General features: G+C 44.8%; 1 protein-coding gene across 1 annotated transcript in view; it reads left to right on the top strand.

Annotated features, from left to right (window-relative positions):
- The window catches only part of MBD2 (methyl-CpG binding domain protein 2), a 67,782-nt gene extending 63,415 nt beyond the window's left edge, over positions 1-4,367 (top strand). The window contains exons 6-7 of the mRNA XM_055559650.1: positions 1,134-1,272; positions 3,893-4,367. Coding sequence (XP_055415625.1) covers positions 1,134-1,260 — 127 coding nt within the window. The 3' untranslated portion in view covers positions 1,261-1,272; positions 3,893-4,367. The remainder of the gene's footprint in view (positions 1-1,133; positions 1,273-3,892) is intronic.
- Positions 4,368-23,327: the final 18,960 nt, after the last annotated feature.

Below are 23,327 nucleotides of genomic sequence, written 5' to 3'. Positions count from 1 at the left end.
TTGTCTTCCTCAATGATGGATGGAGAAACTTGGCACTTCTTCCTTCAGCAGAGCCCTCGAGATCCCTCGCTGTGTCTCTTCCTCGTCCCGGGGCTGCTCCCCCTCCAGTCTGTATCCATCCCCCAACCTTTCCTGCGGCCTCTGGAGGCAACTCGTCCTGTTTCTAGTCAAGGCTCGCCCTCCCACCTGGGCCTTTGCCTCTGTTCCTTTCTTGCTTCTTTTCTAAGCCTTTTACTTCCACGCTTGTCCCTTCTCTCCTGTTTCTTCAACCATTGCGTCCCCACTGGGTTCTGGAGGTGAATTGCTGTTTGCCATCTTGGTTTGCTGGAACTGTTCTAGGAATCTCTCCTTGCCCTGTCAAGTAGCTGTTCTCCATTTTTTTTCCCTGCTTTTTAAGGATGAAATGTGATACCATTGGTGCGCTCCGTTCTTCATGTCATGGTTCTGCCTCTTCTGTGTGACGTGGTGTTTTTAACTCTCACTTTGGAGGTTCCCTGAGAGTCCCCAGGACCCAGAGGACCTTGCGTGTTCTTCACTTACTCGGCTCATCTCGAGGGTCCGCTCCTCCTCCGCCCTTGGTGCACAGGGCCGTGTGCTCTCGGCTCCGTTGTGATGGCCTGTGGTCAGCAGGCTGCGGACCCAGGGGAGAGCTCCAACTACCCTCCCCGATGCCACCAGAGGCAGCGGCTGAACCGGCCCATCTCGCCTCCACCTCCTCCGCCCTTCTCAGTGCTTCACCCAGAACATCTCTTTTCCTTCCTATTTTCCGATATCACTTCCCACTTTTATTTCACATTATCCCTTATAGGAATAACCCTGAACCTTCACATATTTGAAGTTTTTGAAGTTGAAGAAAAGGTCCCTGAAATAAACCTCCTCCTGCCAGAATTCTCTGTGAGATGAGGGTTTCCCTTCCTGTCTGAATGTCCCCCTTTTTGAGCAAAGCTCATCTCCCACGAGACCTGGTTTTTTTGAGGGTTAGAGGCCGCTTTTGCAAAGTCTAAGGAGAAGGAAGTGTGTGTTTCTGAGGAATTTTCCTGACTTTGGAGTAAAGATAAACCACGTCGTCGGCAGCATCGTTGTTCCAACACTGGCCAAATTGTTAGTGTCTTTTTACTCTTGTTTTTACAAAGGAAACAGGAAGAGCGAGTACAGCAAGTACGTAAGAAATTGGAAGAGGCGCTGATGGCAGACATCTTGTCACGAGCTGCTGACGCGGAGGCCGTGGACCTTGAAGTGGACAGTGGAGATGACGCCTAAGACTGGCATCAGGTACAGCAACGCCGGGACGCGTGGGCACTCCGGGCTTTTATTTCCTTGCTCTTGCCCTTGCAGCCAGCTTCAGCAGCGCCTGCACAGCCTTCTGCACTGCGTATCCTGTGCACGTGCTGTTGTCGGGCCCCCTTTGTATTTAAGGACCATAGCAGAGTGCATCCTTTTCTTCTCATGATGTGAAAATGTTCACACCCCTGTGGCTGCTTGAGAAGGACGTGGGCTCTTTGTCACTGGAGCAAAGCAGAGGAGGAAGGAAAGGACTCTGCCAGGGAGAGAGGCGCTGCAGGAGGTGAAGCAGCCGTCGCCTCCACCACGGTCGCTTTCTGGGGTGACGGGGTCTCTTGTCCCTTACATAAAAGTATGGTCACAGAGTAGGCAAAAACCCCTCCCTTTCCCCTCCTTTTCTGATCTCTGTAGCACAGACTTGATGCAGGGAGACCAAGTTAGGAGCTTGTAGCTTAGCAAGAGGTGACGGTGGCTTCATGAGGGTCTTGGTGTCGGGGATGCAGAGAGAAATGGAAAAGCCAATCTGAGATGTATGTGGAGGTAGAATCGACTTGACCAGGCGACTGACTGACAGGAGGGTGGGAGAGTGGGACGGATGACCAAGCCCAGGTTTTTACGGGAGCCCGCTGGGTGGATGGGAGGCGTCCTGTTTGGTTCAGGGGTAGACTGGCGGTGTCGCCCGCTGGGAGGAGTTCACTGTTCACTCGGTCTTTCCTTCCCATCAGTGCTTTTGTCTTAATTCAGAGTGGCTTATGCCACAGTGGCACAGAAATCAGATAATAATTACAACTTTTTACATTAACCTGGTCAGCGGCAGCAGTGACCTCTGGCCACACAGTCTCCTGACCATGCAGAACCATTTAAATCCAGTTTGGTGCTATTTTAAGTGGTTTTCTTCTGGTTTCTGTATCGAGGACAGGAAGATGCCGTGTTGACGCTGAATCTTGTCTGCCGTTCCAGTAGGGGTGTGTTTTCTGGACTGTGATGAGCACACTTTATATGTGTAAAGTCTCTCAGGGGGAAGTCTGAAAGTGTATTTTTTTTGTCCAAAGACTTCAGCACAGTGTGGAAATCTGAGAACTGATTCCAAGAAAGCCCTCTTCTTCAGAGCTTTTAATTGTTTTCCAGACTTTTCCCCTGAAAACAATGTAGGAAAAATCAAGGGTAGTGTCGTTGAGGTTTTACTAGACCTCTGCCTACTTTGCAGATTACTTTGCAGGCTGACGTCAAGGCAGCACCCTGGTTCATGTAAGCGGCCTTGCGTTCTAGGGACTAGGTGCTTGGCTCACATAAAGGGTGGCATCGCTCATTGCTTGGCACAAAGGTGGTTAACGTGGAAAACAAACTAATTAATGTTGAATGATTAAAGTCTTAATGTATATTTAAAAAGTAGCCAACACTTCAGCATGTTGGGTAGGGAGAAATTGGTATTATATATATCATAAACTTGAGAATGGCATTAGACCAGGCCATTAGACTTTTGGGTTATAGAAGATTTAGAAGTACATCTTAATTATCAAAACTAAATTTACCTAAATCATTAATTTAGCTCCACGTACACCTAGAGTGTTTAATAAACCAGAGCACGGCCACATGACTTAATTAGGGGTTCATAATTAACTGTGGAATAGGTAGGACTTAGCTTGACTAAAGGTGGGGCATGGCCAAGTTCAAATGCCTGGTAACATGCAGCACTCTGTAGCACGCAGTTCTGTTTAGGTATGTTCATTGCATTATGACAGGGCTGGTCTTTCTAATGATCCTTCTTAGCAGGATGGACCTTTATTTGTTTTATACTCACACACAAAGTCCATGGGTCGCAAGAGTCGGACACAGCTTGTGACTGCACGCACACACATGAACACACATGCACACGCACACTCATGCACATGCACACACATGTACACACGCACGCGCGCACACACATGCACATGCACACACGCAGCCCCGCCAATAGCAGGTTGAGGTTTGCCGTGTTACTTAAGATTTTACACTCAAGAAGAGGGCCTAGGTTGCTGAACATTTTAGGAGTGATTGCAAGAAGATAATTATAAAAACAAAAAGTGTTAAGATTTAAAGCTATAATTGAGATGAGTATCAAATGCATAAATAATTGAATTGGCAGTTGTACAATATAATTTCATCCAAGTTAAGTAGTAATAAGACTTCACTGTGTTTCTATCTATAAATTCTCTGAAGTAAAATAAATTATGATGAAACAAAATAAATCATTGTTAGTAGAAATCTTCCTAAATTTTCTCAATATGTTTGGATTTGGCTATATCTTACGATTTTTTTTTCATTTGTATGCCCTGTGATTTCCCATTTTATGCTGATTTACTTAATGATAGAAATTTTTTCATAAGCATACAAAAGGGTCCATAAGATTTCTTTGAAAATGAAGTGAAGATTCTTTCAGAATTAAAAAAGTTGAAATAATAAGGGGAGCTGTTGAGTCCTTTTTATGTACAAAGTGCTGTAACTAAATACTATCAAGGCTTTAAAAATCTATTCTACATGAAATTTGGTCTCTCACTGCTTTTCAAAGTTTTGCTGACCTCACCTGAGAAATCATTGAATTACTTAAGTCTGTTTGTTTGTTTTCTTGCAGGTAACTTTTGACCGACTTTCCCCGAGAGCAAACTCCTAGAATTGAGCAAAAACGTTTCCACTGGGTTTTGCCTGTAAGAAAAAAATGTACCTGAGCACATAGAGCTTTTTAATAGCACTAACCAATGCCTTTTTAGATGTATTTTTGATGTATATATCTATTATTCAAAAATGATGTTTATTTTGAGTCCCAGGACTTAAAATTAGTCTTTTTGTAATATCGAGCAGGACCCTTAAAATGAAGCTGAGCTTTTGATGCCAGGTGCAATCTACTGGAAATGTAGCACTTCCATGAAATACTTGTTCTCCCCCCAATTTTAATATGAACAGATCAGGAGTACCAAATAAATTTCCCAATGAGCGCTTATTGTGACTTCACTGTATATAAACAGATTTTTATACTTTATTGAAAGAGGACACCTGTACATTCTTCCATCATCACTGTAAAGACAAATAAATGATTATATTCACAGACTGATTGGAATTCTTTCTGTTAAGGAGCACACACCATGCATAGTCCCTTCTTAGGATTTCTGATTGACATTCAGTTGTCTTCCCTGGGCCTTAAGTTTGAAATGAAGGTGGTGGGAAATAGTTCATACATTTGCAATATGCCTCTGGATATCATGAGAATTGTGCTCAGAATTCTAAATTGGCATGAAGTTTGGGTAATTTTTATTTTCCCTTGCCTGTAACGAGTACTTCTGTTACTTCTATGAAAATAAGGCATTTTCTTCCCTCTGGCGTGAGTTAGGTACACACGTGCCCTTCAGATGTTGCTGGAAGTCTGTGACTGTTTTTTGAGAACATTTTGCATTTTCCAATGTCTGCTGGCTTACAGAGTTAACAGGTGCAGGTGAGCCCCTTTGCCACAGAGACAGGCAGCATTCTGGGCAGACTCGCTAAATGAACCAGATTGTAACGCTTTGCTAATTATGACCCAGCCTCCAAAGTCTTAACATTTTTTTTTTCCTGTTGAAACTCATAAGCATTAACTTCATTACTTCTTGAATTCCTTGATATCTAATTGCTCAAACTGGCACAGCATTAAGAAATGAGTTTTAAAAAGCAAAACAAGGTAATCTGATGCCAAGAAATGGAACTAAGCAAATTTAAGTACATTTTGAAAAAAAAAGAGCAAAAATAATATCTTTCTATAGGAAGGGCTTATGCACTTCTTAACTCTGAGTTCTTTTAAAATTAGATAAAAAATGATGTGATCAAGGATGTGACCAGTTCCCTATAAATGTCACCTGTGTGTGTGTGTGTGTGTTTAAATGAGTGTCTCCAGCACCCTTCCAGTTCTTGAGGAAAGAAAAGGAAATAGTGAAACCAGTGTGACTGGCTTGGTTGGAGCTGCTGTTTCTCTGGACCGCACGCCAGACTGCATAGATGGTACCTTCTTGGAATTCCTGATTCACATTCAACTTTGATCTTTGGGCCTGAGGCCACCAATGTCCTCAGAGTAATTCTGCTGGCAAATAAGTAAAGATACTTGTAGACTCTGGGAAGACAAGTGGCAGAGGCTCCCTGCCCTAGGCCCTTCTGACTGTCCCCAGTTGGGGTGACAGTGGGAAGTTAGTATTGATTCTTTGTAAAAGCTATCATGACTAGTTAGACTGAATGCCCGAAGGCTTTTCTTAGACTCCTCTAAGTCCACGAGTCTTCATTTGTCATTAAGCTTGGGGTAACTTCACCTTGGCCATCATGGGTTCATTTCACAAAGCAGCCCAACCAAGACATACATGCTTTTATAAGCAACTTTTGTATTCAAAGGAAAACCACAATGTACCCACATACAAAATGTTGATTTTTGTTATTCTGTGCGTTGCTCAGGTAGAGAACAAGGTTTGAAAGCCATTCCATGGTGTCCAGCTGAGAACCATAAGTCCATGTGTTCGCAATGCGCCCACAGGACATGTCCAAAAGTACATTCATCATCTTATTTCCCCAACCTTCCACCATCTTGCATTCCCTAACTCAGGGGATAGCAGATCATCTGATCCCGCTGCCGAGGCAGACCCCCAGGAGTGATCCCAGAGGCCACTCTTGTCCTTGCTGCCAACATCCCATCAGTCCTGTTAGCATTACTAACCACCTTTCTCACATCTATTTATCAATAAATAAACATGTCAACACGTGTGTCTTCCCCATTCCCACAACCACTGCCTTCATGCAGCCCCCTCTCTTCTCTGCACTCGGCACCTTCTGCTTTTCACCTGTCCCCTTTCCCTCCATCCGTCCTTTTCCTCCTCCATGGAGGCATCAGTAATGGTCCTGGAAGCATCTGTGATCTCACCGTTTCCCTGCTCAAAATCCCTCCCTTGTCTTCTGTACGCGGTTTAGAATCCCACTTAGCACTTTGAAGTGGAGAGCACCTGTGTTTGAACCCTTCTTTTGCCATTTGTGTGACTTGTCAGGTTTACCCAATGTCTTTGAGCCTGTTCCTCCTCAGTGAAATAGTAATAATACCTACCTCATAGAGTCGTCGTGAGGACTAAACGAGATGCTGTTTGTCACGTGTTAGCACAGTACCTGGTGTGTCGTGGCGGGCTCTGCAGGGGTCAACTTCCAAGAGTCATTTGCTGATAACCCTAACTACCCTCCACTTTATAAATACCCCCAATACTCTATTTTCTGCCTTGGCACTCTGTTCATTTCCTTTGTAGAAATCTTCTAAATCTGTATTTTATTTATTTGTTGACTTTTGTTTGGTCTGTCTATCTTAGAATGTAAGCTCTTTGAGAGCCAGGATGTGTCTGCCTTGTTCCCTGTTATAATCCCAGCGCTTAGCCTAGTGCCTGGCACACAGTAAGCACTCTGTATGGGTGCATTGAGTAGATGGACGAATGATCAAAAGGCTCTTCAGGATCTGATAGCCGCCTGCTTGTCTAGCTCATCCTGCCACTGTCCCCGCTGCACCTTCAGCTCAAGGAAAACCGCATCACCTGCTCCTTCGAAGTGCCGCTTGGGCCTCTGTGTCTTTGCCCCTGTCGTCCCCTCTGCCTACCTGCCTGCACGGCCGGTTCTCGAGCACTGGTCCCGTCGCAGCTCAGTGTCTACCTCCTCTGTGAAGCTGTCCTTCATCCCCTCCAGGCAGATGTGCTTTTCCTCTCTTCCAGATTCCTACTGCACTTTGTAAATACCTCCACGGAAGCACTTTATTGTAAATTTGTTTGCATGTCTGTTTCTACTTTTAGACTGTAAGCACCGTGAAGCAGAGACTGCATCTTTCCATGTTTGTGTCCCCAGAGCCCAGGTCAGCGCCTGGCACAGAACAGTGTCAGTAAATACTGGTTGAATGAATCTGTGAACACTGAGTCTTGCAGTTGGAAAAGTCCTGCAAGACGTCTGTGTTACCATGGAAAGGAATGCCCCTGCTGGCTTCCAGGGTAGTTTTATTTTATTTTTTTGTCCTAGAGAGGAGATCAAGAAAGCATTATGTAATCTCTTTGAATATAAGATGACTTGTTTGAATTTCTGAAGTTGAACTATGTAGATCTTCGTTAATGATTGCGAAAGATGTCAAAAAGCTTTGTGATCCCTCAAATGCTACAAAGTCCAAAATAAATATTTGCACTATTAGTATTTCCATAGTCAATGCTATGCGAAAATGTACAGCAATAAATTTCGAAGCTTTAAAAATGTTTGTGTAAGTCATCTTCAGTGACTTAATCTATGGAGGAATCTCGGACCTGTGTTTCATGGACACGGGGCGGGCTGGCGGACTGGGGTTAGGGCCCCAAAGCTTTCAAGCTTATCCAGTGACACTGCTTGCCGTCGTTACTGAGACGCTGGCTCAGCATTCGGCCGGTGTGTCTAGCGAGCAGAAAGAGCTGGAAGGGTTCTCAGAATCAGGTAGTGGCCACGCTGGACCTTGCGAGGCCATAGCCTCTGGTCCTCCCCTGGGACTGTCGCAACTCCCTTGTCCTGCCCGCCTTCACGGCTGGGTTGCACATAGGACCCCAGTGTGGAATCTGCCTCAGTGGCTTCCACCGCTTACACAGGTGGAGCCGTCACATCCATCAGAACGGGATTAGCTTCGGGATTGCGAGTTGCAGCAATGACTTAACAAACCTGCCCGTCTGAAAGGTCTGGGGTGGACTTTATTTTTTTAAGGAGGTGTTTTTTTGTTTGTTTTTCTATTTATTTTTTTATTTGGCTGTCCTGGGTCTTCACTGCTGTGTGTGGGCTTTCTCTAACTGTGGTGAGTAGGGGCTACTCTGCGTTGCGGTGCTCAGCCTTCTCGCTGCAGTGACTCCCCTCGTTGCGGAGCCTGGCCTTCCCTTCAGGAGTTGTGGCACGTGGGCTCAGCTACCCGGAGGCTGGTAGAATCCTCCAGGGCCAGGGATCGAACCCGTGTCCCCTGCATTGGTAGGCAGGCTCTCCACTGCTGGACCCACCAGGGAAGTCCCTGGGGTGGACTTGAAAATTTCAAGTTGCATACTGATTTTTCCAGAAGGGCCCATATAAGTGAAAAAGTGAAAGTGTTAGTTGCTCTGTGTCTGACTCTGCAAATCCCATGGACTGTAGCCCGCCAGGCTCCGCTGTCCATGGAATTCTCCAGGCAAGAATACTGGAGTGGGTAGTCATTTCCTTCTCCAGGGGATCTTCCTGACCCGGAGACTGAACCCGGGTCTCCTACATTGCAGGCAGATTCTTTCCCAGCTGAGCCATTCCAGAAGAGTCCATATAAGTGACTCTCTTAATTACTTGGCTTTGGTTTTTATGGCAGGAGGACACAAGTTTTTGTTTCATTTATAGAGCAGTTTATGATGTTCGGAACAGGTTTACCTCCATTAATGTCACGTTTGAATTGCAAAGCACAAATAAACCACGTCATATACACATGCTACTATCCCCAGTTTAAGAGTCGAGCAGTCTTAAGAAGCAGACTGGTTAAACGACTTACTCAAGCCAGTAAGGTGCAGAGAGGGAGCAGATGAAGAAAGAGATCTGCTTTTAGAACGCCATGCAGCCTTTCAACACTCTTCCCCACTCACATCTGAAGGTGCCTTTCTCTCTCTGACAGAACAGAACAGTCTGGTTTATCAAGTACAGCACGACTGTGGCCTGAAAACTTACACAGGGCAGAGTGGCTCTTCGGGGGAAGCTTGGTTCTTTTCACACTGAACAGTCAAAGCTTTTCCATTGAATTCTTCGGCTGAGAAATCTTGACATTATTTATCTTCTATAAGAGGTGGAAAGAGCGCAGCTTCTCAGTCTCACAATGTTGGGAGTTATTTTTATCTGAGGGGATTAGCATTTCCCTTCTGCTGTAGCACTTTCAGTGTTTTGCTTCCTGAGCTTGCTGCTGTGAAAAGTCCAGCATCAAGATGCAGCTGGACTGCAGGGCCTGGGGAAGGGGCTGCAAAGTGGGGCGCCTGCCTCTAGGGCTTGTGTATAAGCATTCACTGGGGGTGGAAACGTTACCGAACCAACGTTCACACCCATGGGCAGTAAAGCCAATCTGTTGACATTGGGTTGTGGTGAAGCAAAGTGCAGCGTTTATTGCAGGCGCCAAGCAAGTCGTCCAGAAGAGCTAGTGTTCAAAACACCCAAACGCCTCGTGGGTTTCAGCAAAGCATTTTCAAAGGCAATGTTCCAGGGCGCGTGATCAGCTTGTGCACAGTTCTCTGACTGGTTGGCGGTGAGCTAACAGGACTGTGTCACAGGGGTTAGCATTATCAGTCCTTAGGCTCCGGTAGATCTGGGCTCTATGTGCTCATGATCATTAAGTAGTTAATTTCTTCCACTGGGTGGCGGTTTTAGCATCTGAAAAACTCAGGAAATATGCATCAGATACTATTATCTAGATTCTTCAGAGAGGAGCTGCAGCAGGGGATATGGGGGAGGGGTCTCTTCCAGGAAGGCTCCATAGGGTCCCGCATGGCTGTTTCCATCTGATCTTTTTGAGATTTTAATTTTTGAGTAATTAAAGACATAATATATTATCAGAGTATAGACATGAGTTTGAGCAAGCTCCAGGAGTTGGTGATGGACAGGGAAGCCTGGCGTGCAGCAGTTCATGTGGTCGCAGAGTCGGACTCGACTGAGTGAAGAACTGAATATTATCAGAGTAGTACATGTATATAATTTGTAAGTAAACATCTATAAATTGAGAGCTTATGCTTTTGTTTTTTAAAGGGCTTGAAACAGGACGGAAGGGGGCAGGCCACAACCTCTGAAAGAATGACATATAGCCCTCGAGGATACCACATAAACTGGTTAGAACCAACTAGGTCCAAGATGACAGAAGATGTTACTTCCAGAGGACCTTGAACCTCATTATACGCTTATTGTAATACGTCAGCGTCTAAATGACACACCCACCTGCGCCTTGACCATTCTGAGGCTCATCATAAAAGGCCAAAAAGTGGACCATGGCCCAATTCCTAAAAATCCCTGCCCGTCCCCCGGAATAGTTGGAACAGTCCTCCTGCTCATTAGCCTGTGAAGTTACCCAGCTCAGAAAAACTAACCAGCCCATGTTCTGGGAACTCTTGCCTTCTGAGATGGCCCGCACTCTGTCTGTGGATGGAGTGTGTTTCTCCCAAGGCCATTCTCACCTGTTGAGTCAAACCTCACTGTCTATGGAATGTGGATCTCTCTAAAAATTACACTTCTTACACTTGGTCTCCCACTGAATGCTTTCTGCCAGGAGACTTAACGAACCTGAACTTAAGTCCTGAGATCAGGGGTGTGATCTCATTCAGAAGACAGTGGCTTCAAATCCCAGTCTGGGTTTTGGCTGGGTTCGAGTCCCGGCCCGTGGGTTCGAGTCCTGGCCCGTGGGTTCGAGTCCCGGCCCGTGGGTTTGAGTCCTGGCCCATGGGTTCGAGTCCCGGCCCATGAGTTCAAGTCCCAGTCCGAGTTGCACTATTTCAGGCTTATTAAAAGGGTTTATTATTAAATTCTTCTTGTTAAAAGAGGTTTGAGACCAGTACTCCAGTTCAGGACTCCTCATCTGGGGTTCACGTACCCTGGAGTCGAGGAGCCTGGGAATCTCTTGCCATCAAATACAAAGCTTTGTGACAATGTACTCTTCTCCTGGGTTAGTATCCACAGCTTCTGTAAAACAATTCTCAATAGGGAAATACATTTCACATGCCTGGTATGTGGCCTGTATTTCATAGATGGTAACAATCCCTTTCCTCAAAACACACCCTGGGGATTTTTTTTGAGATTGGAATCTGCTCCGGGGGGTAGTTATCTTGAATTTTGCTGACCGGACAGATACCTCTTGAACCTAGAGAGAACCAAGGTGAGGACTTGTGTGTGTGAGCGGGGGAGGTTGGGGGCCAGCTGTCAGTTGCTCACAGCATGACTTATACTCAAGGGCCTTGGACTCAACAATAGCCAGTTGTGTGAAAATAGAAACATTTGGAAACTTAAAGATACGAATAGCAACTTCGTAGAAAGTTCTATTTATGATGAGACTGAATGCCTTATTTTAAAGCCTTTCTTTCCTCTGTCTCCCCGCAAAATGTAGAGTCACTTGATAAAATGCTGAAAATGAGAAAACCACACGCTTACAGCTATGACTGTTATTTTTAAAAAATAACACTGTGACTCTTTGGAACAGGCCAGATTTTAGTTTATCAGAAGCTGCTGTAGGATGGATTAGTCACCTAACCCTAAAAATACTTGACACTGCAGGGGGGAAGTGCAGTATTACTCAGAGAGTCAAAAACATACTCAACTTTCCTGGAACTTTAAATTCATTCAGGGAATAGTCACTATCTTTGTTCTTCTAATTTTTTTTTTCTTTTAATGAAATCCCACAGATGTAGAGAACAAACGTATGGACAATAAGCGGGGACAGGAGAGGGGTGGGATGAAAGATAGGGATTGGCATATTTACACTATTGATACTATGTATAAAGTAGGCAATGAATGAGAATCTGCTGTGCAGCGCAGGGGACTCGACTCAATGCTCTGTGGTGACCTAAATGGGAAGGAAATCCAGAAAGGAGGGGAAATATGTATACGTGTATCTTCACTTTGCTGTACAGCAGAAACTAACACAACATTGTAAAGCAATTGTACTCCAATAAAGATTAATTTTAAAAAGTGAGATCTGGTAGGCTCCCTCACCATATCCTTAAAGACCAATAGAGAGAAAAGAGGAAATATGAGAGAGGGTTAAACAATGGAGAATAACTGGAAACACTTGAGGAGATTCCTGCCTGGCACAGAGATATCTCAGAGGACATTTGGGGAAGAAATAAATGTGACAACGAAGAAATGTACCCTCTCACAAACACGTCCACTTAGTACTCATTTATTAATTCAAATGTCTATAGCAGTCTTGGCTCATATCCTCAAATGAAAAGGGAAAACCTCTTTTTTGTTTATTTAACCATGTGCTGTAGGGCAGACACAGAAGTTTGGCTAATCCAGTAGCCATTCACAGATGTACTGGTACCACCTTTGTGCTTCTAATTAGACTCTGATACCTGGATCTTCAGCAGCCATTGCTAATTGGTACACATCCAAACTTTATTTTTTTTTCTTTTGATTGGAGGCTAATTACTTTACATTATTGTGGTGGTTTTGCCATACATTCACATGAATCAGCCATGGCACATCCAGACTTTAGACTCAGCTTTGAGCACTAATATTCAGCTAATTGCTGGAAGCCCCAGCCAGTTTTCTTTCTCATCCTCGTGGTTTCATATGCTGCCAATCATATGTAGGCTTTTGTGAAGCCCTGTCTGGTTTCCTACAGTGACATCTATCTGCTCTGTAGGCCTCTGGTTTTTCCCGTTCTGTTCCATTTGGCTGTTGCTGCCAGATCTTACATACCTCTCCAGTTCAGTTCAGTTCAGTCGCTCAGTCGTGTCCAACTCTATGCAACCTCATGGACTGCAGCACGCCAGGCCTCCCTGTCCATCAGAAACTCCTGGAGTTTACTCAAACTCATGCCCGTTGAGTCAGTGATGCCATCCAACCATCTCATCCTCTGTTGTCCCCTTCTCCTCTCACCTTCAATCTTTCCCAGCATTGGGGGTTTTTCCAGTCAGTCAGCTTTTCGCATCAGGTGGCCAAAGTATTGGAGTTTCAGCTTCAGCATCAGTCCTTCCCATGAACACCCGGGACTGATCTCCTTTAGGTTGGACTGGTTGTTCCTCTTAGATGATCTGATGTTCTTGGTCACTTTTACTGTGGGCTTCTACTCTTTTGGACCAGGTCTGACTCCTCAGATGACCTCTGGCCCTCAGTCTACACACCTTACCTGAGGATACTCCCAACTAAAACCCTTCATGAGCTCAGACACTGTGTATTTGTTTTCCTGTTCCTGGGGTAACAAATCACTGTAGTTGTAAAAATTTAAAACAGCGTCCCTTCATCATCTCATGGTTCTGTGGGTCAGAAATTCTGGCACAGTGTGACAAGCTGGTTCTCTGCTCAGAATCTTATGGTTGAAATGGAGGTGCTGGCTGGTCTGAGATTTTGTCTGGAGGCTCTAGGGGAGACTTTTGCTCCCAGGTGCCCTTGGGTCATCAGCAGAATTCAGGTACATGGAGTACAGGACTAAGGTCCCTCTTTCCTTGATGACTGTTAGCCAGGGATTATCTTCAACTTCCAGAGGCTGTCCACATTCCCTGGCTCGTGGCTCCCTTCATCTTTAAAGCTAACAAAAGGGACTTCCCTGGTGGTACGGTGGTTAATAATCCACCTGCCAACGCAGGGGACATGGGTTTGATCCCTGGTCCAGGAAGATGCCACGTGCCGTGGGACAAGTAAACCCACGCACCACAGCCACCGAGCCTGCGAGCCGTACAGGCCGTGCTCCACAACCAGAGACGCTGCCCCAGTGAGCAGCCAGGCACCGCAGTAGAGAGGAGCCCCTGCTCGCCGCAACCGGAGAAAGCCTGTGCGCAGCAACGAAGACCCAGCGCAGCCAAAAATTTATGGATAACTATTCTTTAAAAGCCAGCAAAAGCAGGTCAGATTCATTCTATGCTGTGATCTCTCTCATTTACCTTTTTACCTCATGTCTCCAACTCCAGCCAGAGAAAGTTCTCTGCTTTCATGATTTGATTAGAGCGAGTCCACCCAGATAATCGAGGATGAATTTTTTTCTGTTTTAAGGTCTTCGACTTTAATTGCATCTGCCAAGTCCCATTCACCATGGAACCTAATCTACTGATGTTACTAACAATGACAGCATGGACATTTTGGAGGGGTCATTCTGTCTGTCACACACTGTTAGCTGCAAGGAACAGAAAAGTCAGTCTTAAGTGGTTTGAATAACAAAATATTACATTAAAGGTATCTAAGAGACAATCCTCATGGAGGACAGATACCCAGGGCAGACCATCAGGGCTCCAGCTCTGCTTCTGCGTAGTCTTCTCACTCTGGTCTCCTCTCTACGTGTCAGCTTCATCCTCATCTTCATCTTCACCCTCAGCAGCAGGATTGTTCCAGATGACCTGTTTAGATGTGACACTGGCCAGAGGAAGGAGGTAGATTATTGCTTCCTATGTGTGTGTTCCATTTCTTTAATATTTATATATTTATTTGACTACAACAGGTCTTTGCTGTGGCGTGCAGGTTCTTTAGTTGTGACGTGCAGCTTCTTGGTTGCAGCATGTGGAATCCAGTCCCCTGAGCAGGGATTGAACTCCGGCCTCCTGCACCGAGAGCATTGAGTCTCAGCCACTGGACCACCAGGGAAGTCCCATATGTCTGCACTTTAAAAGCCCCCTCCCCCCCAAACACTTTTCTCCATGCCTCATTGGCTAGATTTGGGTATATGCCCTTTCCTAGACCAGTCACTGAGAAAGTGAAAGTTGCTCAGTCATGTCCGACTTTTTGCAACCCCATGGACGATACAGTCCCTGGAATTCTCCAGACCAGAATACTGGAGTGGGTAGCCTTTGCCTTCTCCAGGGATCTTCCCAACCCAGGGATCAAACTCAGGTCTCCCACATTGCAGGCGGATTCTTTACTAGCTGAGGCACAAGGGAAGCCCAGTCACTGAGAAAAGGGGTTGGAATTACCCCAAATGGCTTAGATTAATCATATGGGACTAATGTGGCTCTTAGGGGTCAACCACAATATCTGCTTCAAATGGCTCGCTATTCTTCTGTGTCATGCTTTCCCCACTTTTATGCTTTCATTTTTACTTTTTTTTTTTTGTAAAAACTAGCTTGTCTTTTTCGCAGTCAGTCCAAGTTCTATATTTCCTTTAGCCCAAGAACATCACATTTCTTTTCAGAATGCTTGCCAAACACTTCCCTCGCTCCAATGTATCCCTTGTGGGTAGCATGACTCTGTCTGACACATTGTAGGTGACTCCATATGGCATGTTCCTCCAGTGTTTCTCATCTTAACTAAGTGATGTTTCTCCTGGATGTGACCAGTGAGTTTCACAAACTGAATTTGGGGGTGAGTTCATCAATTTCATCAATCTGGGGCTTCTCTGGTGGCTCACAGGTTAAAGCGTCTGCCTGGAATGTGGGAGACACAGATTCAATCCCTGGGTCAGGAAGATCCCCTGGAGAAGGAAATGGCAACCCACTCAAGTACTCTTGCCTGGAGAATCCCATGGAGGGAGGAGCCTGGTAGGCTGCAGTCCATGGGGTCTCAAAGAGTCGGACACGACTGAGCGACTTCACTTTCACTTTCATCAATTTCATACCTGGCATTAATTACAAAGTTTGAGGGTGCAGTCCACATAAGTCCACTTGCACTTCTGATACCAACTGCAAGTTCACGGGCTCCTGAAACCATGCTCAGTTTTGATAATTTGATACAAGGATCCATGTGCTAAGTCACTTCAGTCGTGTCTGACTCTTTGCTACCCTATGGACCATCGCCTACCAGGCTCCTCTCTCCATGGGATTTCCCTGGCAAGAATACTGGAGTGGGTTGCTGTTTCCTCCTCCAGGGAATCTGTCTGATCCAGGGATTGGACCCAAGTCTCCTGCATTGGCAGGTGGATTCCTTACCATTGTACCACCCACTTTTATGACACAGGAATACTTCCTTGAACTCCAAATGCAAAATAAGCAGGAGTATCTCTGTTGTTTTTCTCCACAAGTTATAAGGTAATTAAGACGTAATTGCTTTCTTTTTTCTTAATCTGGAGCAAATAAATGGCACAAGAATAAACAACAAGGCCACAGACTGAATAATCTTGCAAACACTTTACCTCCTGGAAAGAAAAAGCAGTAATCTCCATTAAACTTTAACAATAATGCTTAATTATTGGAGCAATTACCAAGTCATCGGTATTTCCTGCCTCTACCTTAATATTTTTAGACCTTTTACAAAATCTATCCTATTATCTATATCACATTAGTGCTTTCTTGATGCTAATCTTATATGCTGGTCATAAAAATCTAGTAAAAGAGATAAACCAACTAAGTGAGGGTACAGGAAAGGAGAACAACTGTTGACACATATTATTTCTACCGTAGAGTCATGATCTCTGGTCCTGAGGTTCCAAAATATAAAGTGTCAAGGGACTTCTCTGGGCCAGTGGCTAAGACTCCATGCTCCCAATGAAGGGGACACAGGTTCCATCCCTGGTCAGGGAACATGATCACACAAGCTGCAACGAAAGATCTTACGCGACGTAACAAAGATCAAAGACCCCTCACGCCACAACGAAGAGCTGGTGTGGCCAAATAAATAAATATATATATATAGAGAGAGAGAGAAAGAGAGAGATGGCGGGGTGAGCGGGAGGGAGGGAGAGAGAGAGAGCGTCAGAATGTGGAGATATCTGAGCATTTTAACTTGCCTTTCAGGTAAATGTCTCTCTCTAGATGTGAAATGGAGTGGGTGGATGGGTGGGTGCGTAGAGAATTCTAAAGTGCTCCTGATTGCCTGGAAGATTACATTATCATTGCTTTTTTAAAAAAATTATTTATGTTAAAAATTATATACACCAAAATTCAGTCCTTTTGATGTGCAGGCCTATGAGAATTGGCAAAAGACTAAAGTCACAGGCCCGCCACCAGAGCTGACACAGAAACACGCTGTCATCTTCAGCCTTCCGAATTCCTTGTGCTGTCCCTTTGATCTTAGCCACGTCCCTACCCCAAACCTGTCAACCGCTGATCTGTTCCCCGTCTCCACAATCTTTTGCCTTTCCCAGAACGTCTCATGAATGGAATCATCGTCTCATGAATGGAATCATACAGTGCGTAAGCTTACGGGACTGGCTCTCTCCACCTAGTATAATGCATTTGAGAATACATATTGAAAGTTCATTCTTTTATTGTTATGGATGCCTATTTATCCTTGGTTATCCATTCATCTGTTGAAGGACTTTCCTTTTGAGACTATGTTTTAGTATCAAAACTTGATCATCTTAACACATCTTATGGTTGAGACAAGTCCACAAGAGAGTAGCCTCCTACTCTCTGCATATATAGTGAGGTTCCAAATTCAGTGTAAGTCAAATACAAACAGGAGACAATTCCTCTGTTTTTAATCATTTGGGGTTTTGTTTCAGAGAGCTGCACTTTGTATGCTCAGGATTGTGCTGGATACAATAATGAAAATATGAAATACTCTCCAAATGCAACACGTGAGTTAGATATCCCCTTCGTTCTCTGGCCTAACCCGACGTACTGTGGGAATTTCGCTGGCCGCAGAAAGCAGGGAGATGAGCTTTGCAGAGACTGGCCCTTTTTCCATGTGGTTGTGCTGGCACAGAGGGAAGTAACAGATCAAACACTTCCAGGAGAAGCATTACTTTCTTTCATGTAACAATCCATCTTTCTTTCCATGAGAAAGGCTTATCAGTTCTTACTGAGCTGGAGAACTCTCAGAAAACAGCTTATGAAACAACACACAATAATGACAGATGTAGGGGCCTCGCTGGCAGTCCAGTGGTTAAGACGCCACGCTGCCAATGCCAGGGGCGGGGGTTCCATCCCTGGTGGGAGAACTGGTAACCTGCATGCCCCACAGGGCGGCCAAAAGATAAAAACAAAAACATTATGACAGATGTATATATATACTCGGCCTTCCCTTGTGGCTCAGCTGGTAAAGAATCACCTGCAGTGTGGGAGACCTGGGTTCGATTCCTGGGTTGGGAAGATCTCCTGGAGAAGGGAAAGGCTACACACTCCAGTATTCTGGCCTGGAGAATTCCATGGACTGTATAGTCTATGGGGTCGCAAGGAGTCGGACACGACTGAGCAACTTTCACTCACTATTCATATACTCATTTTAGACTCACAGTACCCACTGTGAAAGAGACGATACTGTCCCCATTCTGCAGATGGGGAAATGGAGTCCTAGAGGAGTCATGAAGGTCACCCAGCTGGTGAGCATCCCAACCAGAGCTCAGATGGGGGCAGCCTGGAACCAGAGTCCATGAGGTCACCACCTTCACCCCTCCACTCTGTCTCTGCGGGTCCAGTTAGCCTATTCACAGAAAGAAGCATGAGTCAGCGCCCCTATACTAGAGAGGGATGGATTATGTTAAAGTGGGAGGACATACTTTTCGACAACATTCCTGTGAAAATCCCTGAACCGAGAGCAATGGCGTGAACTCACATGATTGAAAGCAGGGAGATTTCGGTGGAGTAGTGGACCTGGGAATGAGAAAAAAAAGAATGAGAAAGTGGAGAAAATATGACTTGAAATTAAAATAGGCTTATATTTTGCTTTATCTTTTTCTGTGTTAATTTTTTGTAAATTTTTAAATTTTAAATGGGAGTATAGCAGATTAGCAATGTTGTGATAGACTCAGGTGGACAGCAGAGGGACTCAACCATACACATATGCGTATTCTTTCTCCCCCAAACTCCCATCCCATCCAGGCTGCCACAAAACACTGAGCAGCATTCCCTGCACTATACCGTAGGTCCTTGTTGGTTATCCATTTTAAATACAGCAGTGTGGACATGTCCATCCCGAACTCTCTCCTCCCCCCATATCTCCCCTCCAGCAACTGTAAGTTCATTCTCTGAGTCTGTAAGTCTGTTTCATAAATAAGTTCATTTGTAGCATTTCTTTTTAGATTCCACACATAAGGGATGTCTTATGATATTTCTCCTTCCCTGTCTGACTTTATGTATATGTTTTAAAACAGGGAATGGTAAAGAAAATTGTAAAGAAAAAAGCCCGTGTCAAAATCTGGAAAAAAAAATAGAAGAGTCCCATGTTGAAAGAAGCCGCATTTAGATACTTTAGAAAATGTTGCTTCTTCAGCATTTTGCATCTTCGCTCAAATGGCCTGCTTTATTTCTTTAATGCTTCACTTTTCCTAGCCTTTGGTTGGAGAGGCAGCGTCATTACCTTCATTTTTTACTGGCTGTCGAGATAGCTCAGGTTCAGTTGGACCAAGCCGAGGTAATGACCCAGGCAGGGTAAATGCGAAGCTTTCTGTACTCTTGGCAATAAGTCCTCAATTTAAAACATTTCCTGAATGCTACATTCTTCCTAAAAATGATATATAAAATCTATGCAAGCTAGATCCTGAATTGTTTTTATTCAAGAAAATTGAAGAGCAGCATTGCCTGCCTATGTATCAACATCCGAGAACCACCATGATATTGTAGTCTCCAATTATAATAAATAAATTAATTAAAAAAACATTTACAATCAAATGTGCTCCAAGAGGCAGGTGTTAACAAGTGCTGAGTTTCCAAGAGACCTCTTCTGAGGTGCTATGGACCAGATTCTTTCTGAATTTTGTCCTGAGTCCTCTCCGGAGCTGGTAGCAATTCTTGCTACCGAAGGGAAGCGATTCCATGATGGGGCTGCTCATCCTTCTTTGCTTTTTCTCTTGTTTTCTGTCTCTTTCTCTTTCTTCTCATCAGTCATCACCACAACATGCAAAGTTTCATTTCAGGGCCTGCGCTAAAAGAGACAAAAATGGCCAGCGTTGGCTCACAGAATTGGGCTGTTATTTTCTCAGAAGCAGCATCTGGGGTGACTTCATGTCCTGTCTGCCTGTGGGAGCAGCCCTCCCGTGACCCTCAAGTATGTGTGGCCAGAGTTCAACTATTCTGCAGGGAGACTCCATTTCTGCTCTCTGGTCAAACATGAAGAGTGTTTTGACAAAGGACAGCTATAGTGTCCCCCAACCAGGAATACCTATATCTACATCATTCATGTTTACATGCACTTGCCTGCCTATGGAATCTTTTCCTCTTACTACATAATTAAATTCACCTGGATATGAAAGCTCTGAATTAACTGCTGGCTTATCTGGACATAGGGTCTCATAGGGTCTCACATGATATGATAGATTAGGAATTCCAAAGGATGTGCTTCAAAACAGGATCTCAGCAGAATTCATAAGAGCAACTGTTTTTCTTTACCTTTTTTCAATATCCACACATCAAAATGTAAAGGGGGACTTCCCTGGTGGTCCAGTGGTTAAGAATGCAGGGTGTACAGGTTGGATCCCTGGTCAGGGAGCTAAGACCCCATGTACCTTGGGGCCAAAAAACCCAAACATAAAACAGAAGCAATATTGTAACAAATACAAGAAAGACTTTAAAAAGTTCTGTGTGTGTGTGCTCAGTCGTGTCTGACTCTCTGCAACCCTATGGACTGTGTCTATCCAGTACATGGATACACGCTGCTCCATCCATGGGATTTCCCAGGCAAGAACACTGGAGTGGGTTGCCATGTCCTTCTCCAGGGGATCTTCCCCAGCCAGGGATTGAACCTGCGTCTTCTGCATTGGTGGGCAGATTCTTTACCACTCTGCGCCACCTGGGAAGCCACATCAAAACAAAATCTTTAAAAAAAAATGTAGGAGAATAAGAATTCTTCCTCTTTCTTTGCAACCCCTTCAGCTTGCCAGTTTGGCACGCCCCAGTGCTCGCCCTGTTCCTGTTACCCCATGTGTCAGTTTGCCAGGGCTGCACTCCAGACTGGGCGTGGGGAGGGTGGTTAAGCAACAGAATGTTGTTTTTCCCCCAGTCCTGGAGGTTAGGTGTCCAAGATCAAGCCTTCAGCAGGTCTGATTTCTCCTCAGGCTTGCCTCCTTGACTTGCACATGGCCACGGTCTCCCTGTGTCTCCCGATAATCTTCCCTCTCGACCTGGCTGAGTTCCAATGTCTTCTTATAATGACACCAGTTCACATCGGATTAGGGTCTGCTCAAATGACCTCATTTTAAGTAATTTACTTCTTGAAAACTCTACCTCCAAATGAGTTCATTCTGAGGTTACTAGGGGGTTGCGTCTAGACATACGGACCGGTGAATTTTAGGGGAAAGGGACAGAGTCCATGACTCCCTAAATCCTTGATAACACATCTTGCTGCTGCTACTGCTGCTAAGTCGCTTCAGTCGTGTCCGACTCTGTGCGACCCCACTGACGGCAGCCCACCAGGCTCCCCCGTCCCTGGGATTCTCCAGGCAAGAACACTGGAGTGGGTTGCCATTTCCTTCTCCAATGCATGAAAGTGAAAAGTGAAAGTGAAGACGCTCAGTCGTGTCCGACTCTTTGCAACCCCATGGACTGCAGCCCACCAGGCTCCTCCACCCATGGGATTTTCCAGGCAAGAGTAACATATCTTAGATTTTGAAATTAAGAAAAATAGGTTAATGTTCACTGTGCCAGTATGTTTTCACTGTAAATCTGGTTCCAGTTTAAGGCAAGGCTTCTTATCTAGAGTCCATGAACTACGTGGGGCTCATAACCAAGCTGAAATCGTAGGCCGGAACTTGTGTCATATATTATGAGCATACTTCCATCAGACTCTTAATGCATTTGTAGTGTGACAAATGTTACGATCTAATGGCTAACATATGGGTGTTGTTGCCAGAATCTTGACCCCCTGTCCCTCAAAGCTGAATTAAAAAAAATACAGAGACAGAGCTTAGAGGAAATAGAAAAATGGCTTTATCTTTGCCTGTCAAAGGGCAGTATGCAGCAGGCTAGAACTGTCTCCCTCCCCTGGGGACTAGGGAGAGGTTTATTAATATAGCCTCAGGAAGGTGTTGTATATTTTTTTTTCTGCAAGTTTACAGCCAAAAGCTGGGATCATGTGGCTAAGCAACCCGGTCTGGTATCCCTGAAGTTATTTGCTGTGAGCTTCTTTGCTTTGAGATGCAGAATCCTACCAGGGCGTGTAGGTGGAGAATGCCAGTTGCGAAGTATAATCTACATGGAGCCAGAGAGTAAGCGGCTTTGTGAAGGCCAAGTCCAGGTGCAAGTGTTTGTTAGTAGTAACAGCTAAAGAATAACCAAGATTGTACAATCCTTGGGAGCCTCTTTGGCTGGTATGTGCCAAAGGCTGTTTGTTTTTGCTGCTATAATGTTGCCAGCAGAATACCTTTCCTTTAAGTAACAGGCTCGGTATGTTCTGTCTCCACATTCAACATGCACACAGAGAACATTGTACAGCCCTGATAATGATAAAACACTTCACACTATGAACTCGGTTAATCCTCACAGGCACTCTATGAGAAAGGTAATATTTATAGATGAAGAAATCAAGGCACACAAAAGTTAAGTAACTTGGGTCATAAATCTAGCAAACAGCAGAGCCAGGATTCAAACCCAGGTGATCTGGTTTGAGAGTTCTAACTGCTACACTCCGCTGATCCTCCGGTCTCATCTTGTGCATTGCGAGTTCCAAGCCATGTTATTTGCACTCATAAAACCAGAGATCTTCGCAATCCTCTGGGTAACTTACATTTTTACCCAGAACATACAGTAGGAAGGAAATTGAATGTGATATAAAAGGCGTTGCAGTGTATGCATGCCACTCTGGACAACCTTTAGCATTAATACCATTTAGTCAATAGTTCTGTGTGTGTTTCTGCAATTATGCATTCAAGCAATTCTCGTATCTTTTAAATTAAACTCTTTGGTTGGACTAGGATGTATAGACAGTGATAATTGCTTCTAAATGGACCAACAGTCAGCGATAGTGTTAATAATACAAATAATAATCTTGAAAACTCTACCAGGCTTTCTACTGTTTCATAATCATTTGGTATTCACCCAACTTTGTGAAGGGAAAGAAAGACATTTGCAATAGAATTCTTACTTTCCCATAGGCTGAGGAAGAACAATAGTTTTGTCATTGCTGCTGCTGCTGCTGCTAAGTCGCTTCAGTCGTGTCCAACTCTGTGCAACCCCAGAGACGGCAGCCCACTAGGCTCCCCTGTCCCTGGGATTCTCCAGGCAAGAACACTGGAGTAGGTTGCCATTTCCTTCTCCAATGCATGAAAGTGAAAAGTGAAAGTGAAGTCGCTCAGTCGTGTCCAACTCTTAGTGACCCCACGGACTGCAGCCTGCCAGGCTCCTCCGCCCATGGGATTTTCCAGGCAAGAGTACTGGAGTGGGGTGCCATTGCCTTCTCCAAGTTTTGTCATTAGGCTTCTTTAAATACAATTGGAGGAGGTCAGAGAGAGGGTGTGAGCGCCAGTTGACCAACATAAGCAAAGGCTCCTCATCCGTCCCCTGTCCTTGAAGGTATATGTTCCACCCACTGTT

This window comes from Bubalus kerabau, chromosome 21, assembly GCF_029407905.1.
Source record: "Bubalus kerabau isolate K-KA32 ecotype Philippines breed swamp buffalo chromosome 21, PCC_UOA_SB_1v2, whole genome shotgun sequence".
NCBI classification, from domain to species: Eukaryota; Metazoa; Chordata; class Mammalia; order Artiodactyla; family Bovidae; genus Bubalus; species Bubalus kerabau.
This window is presented reverse-complemented; position numbering and strand designations above follow the sequence as displayed.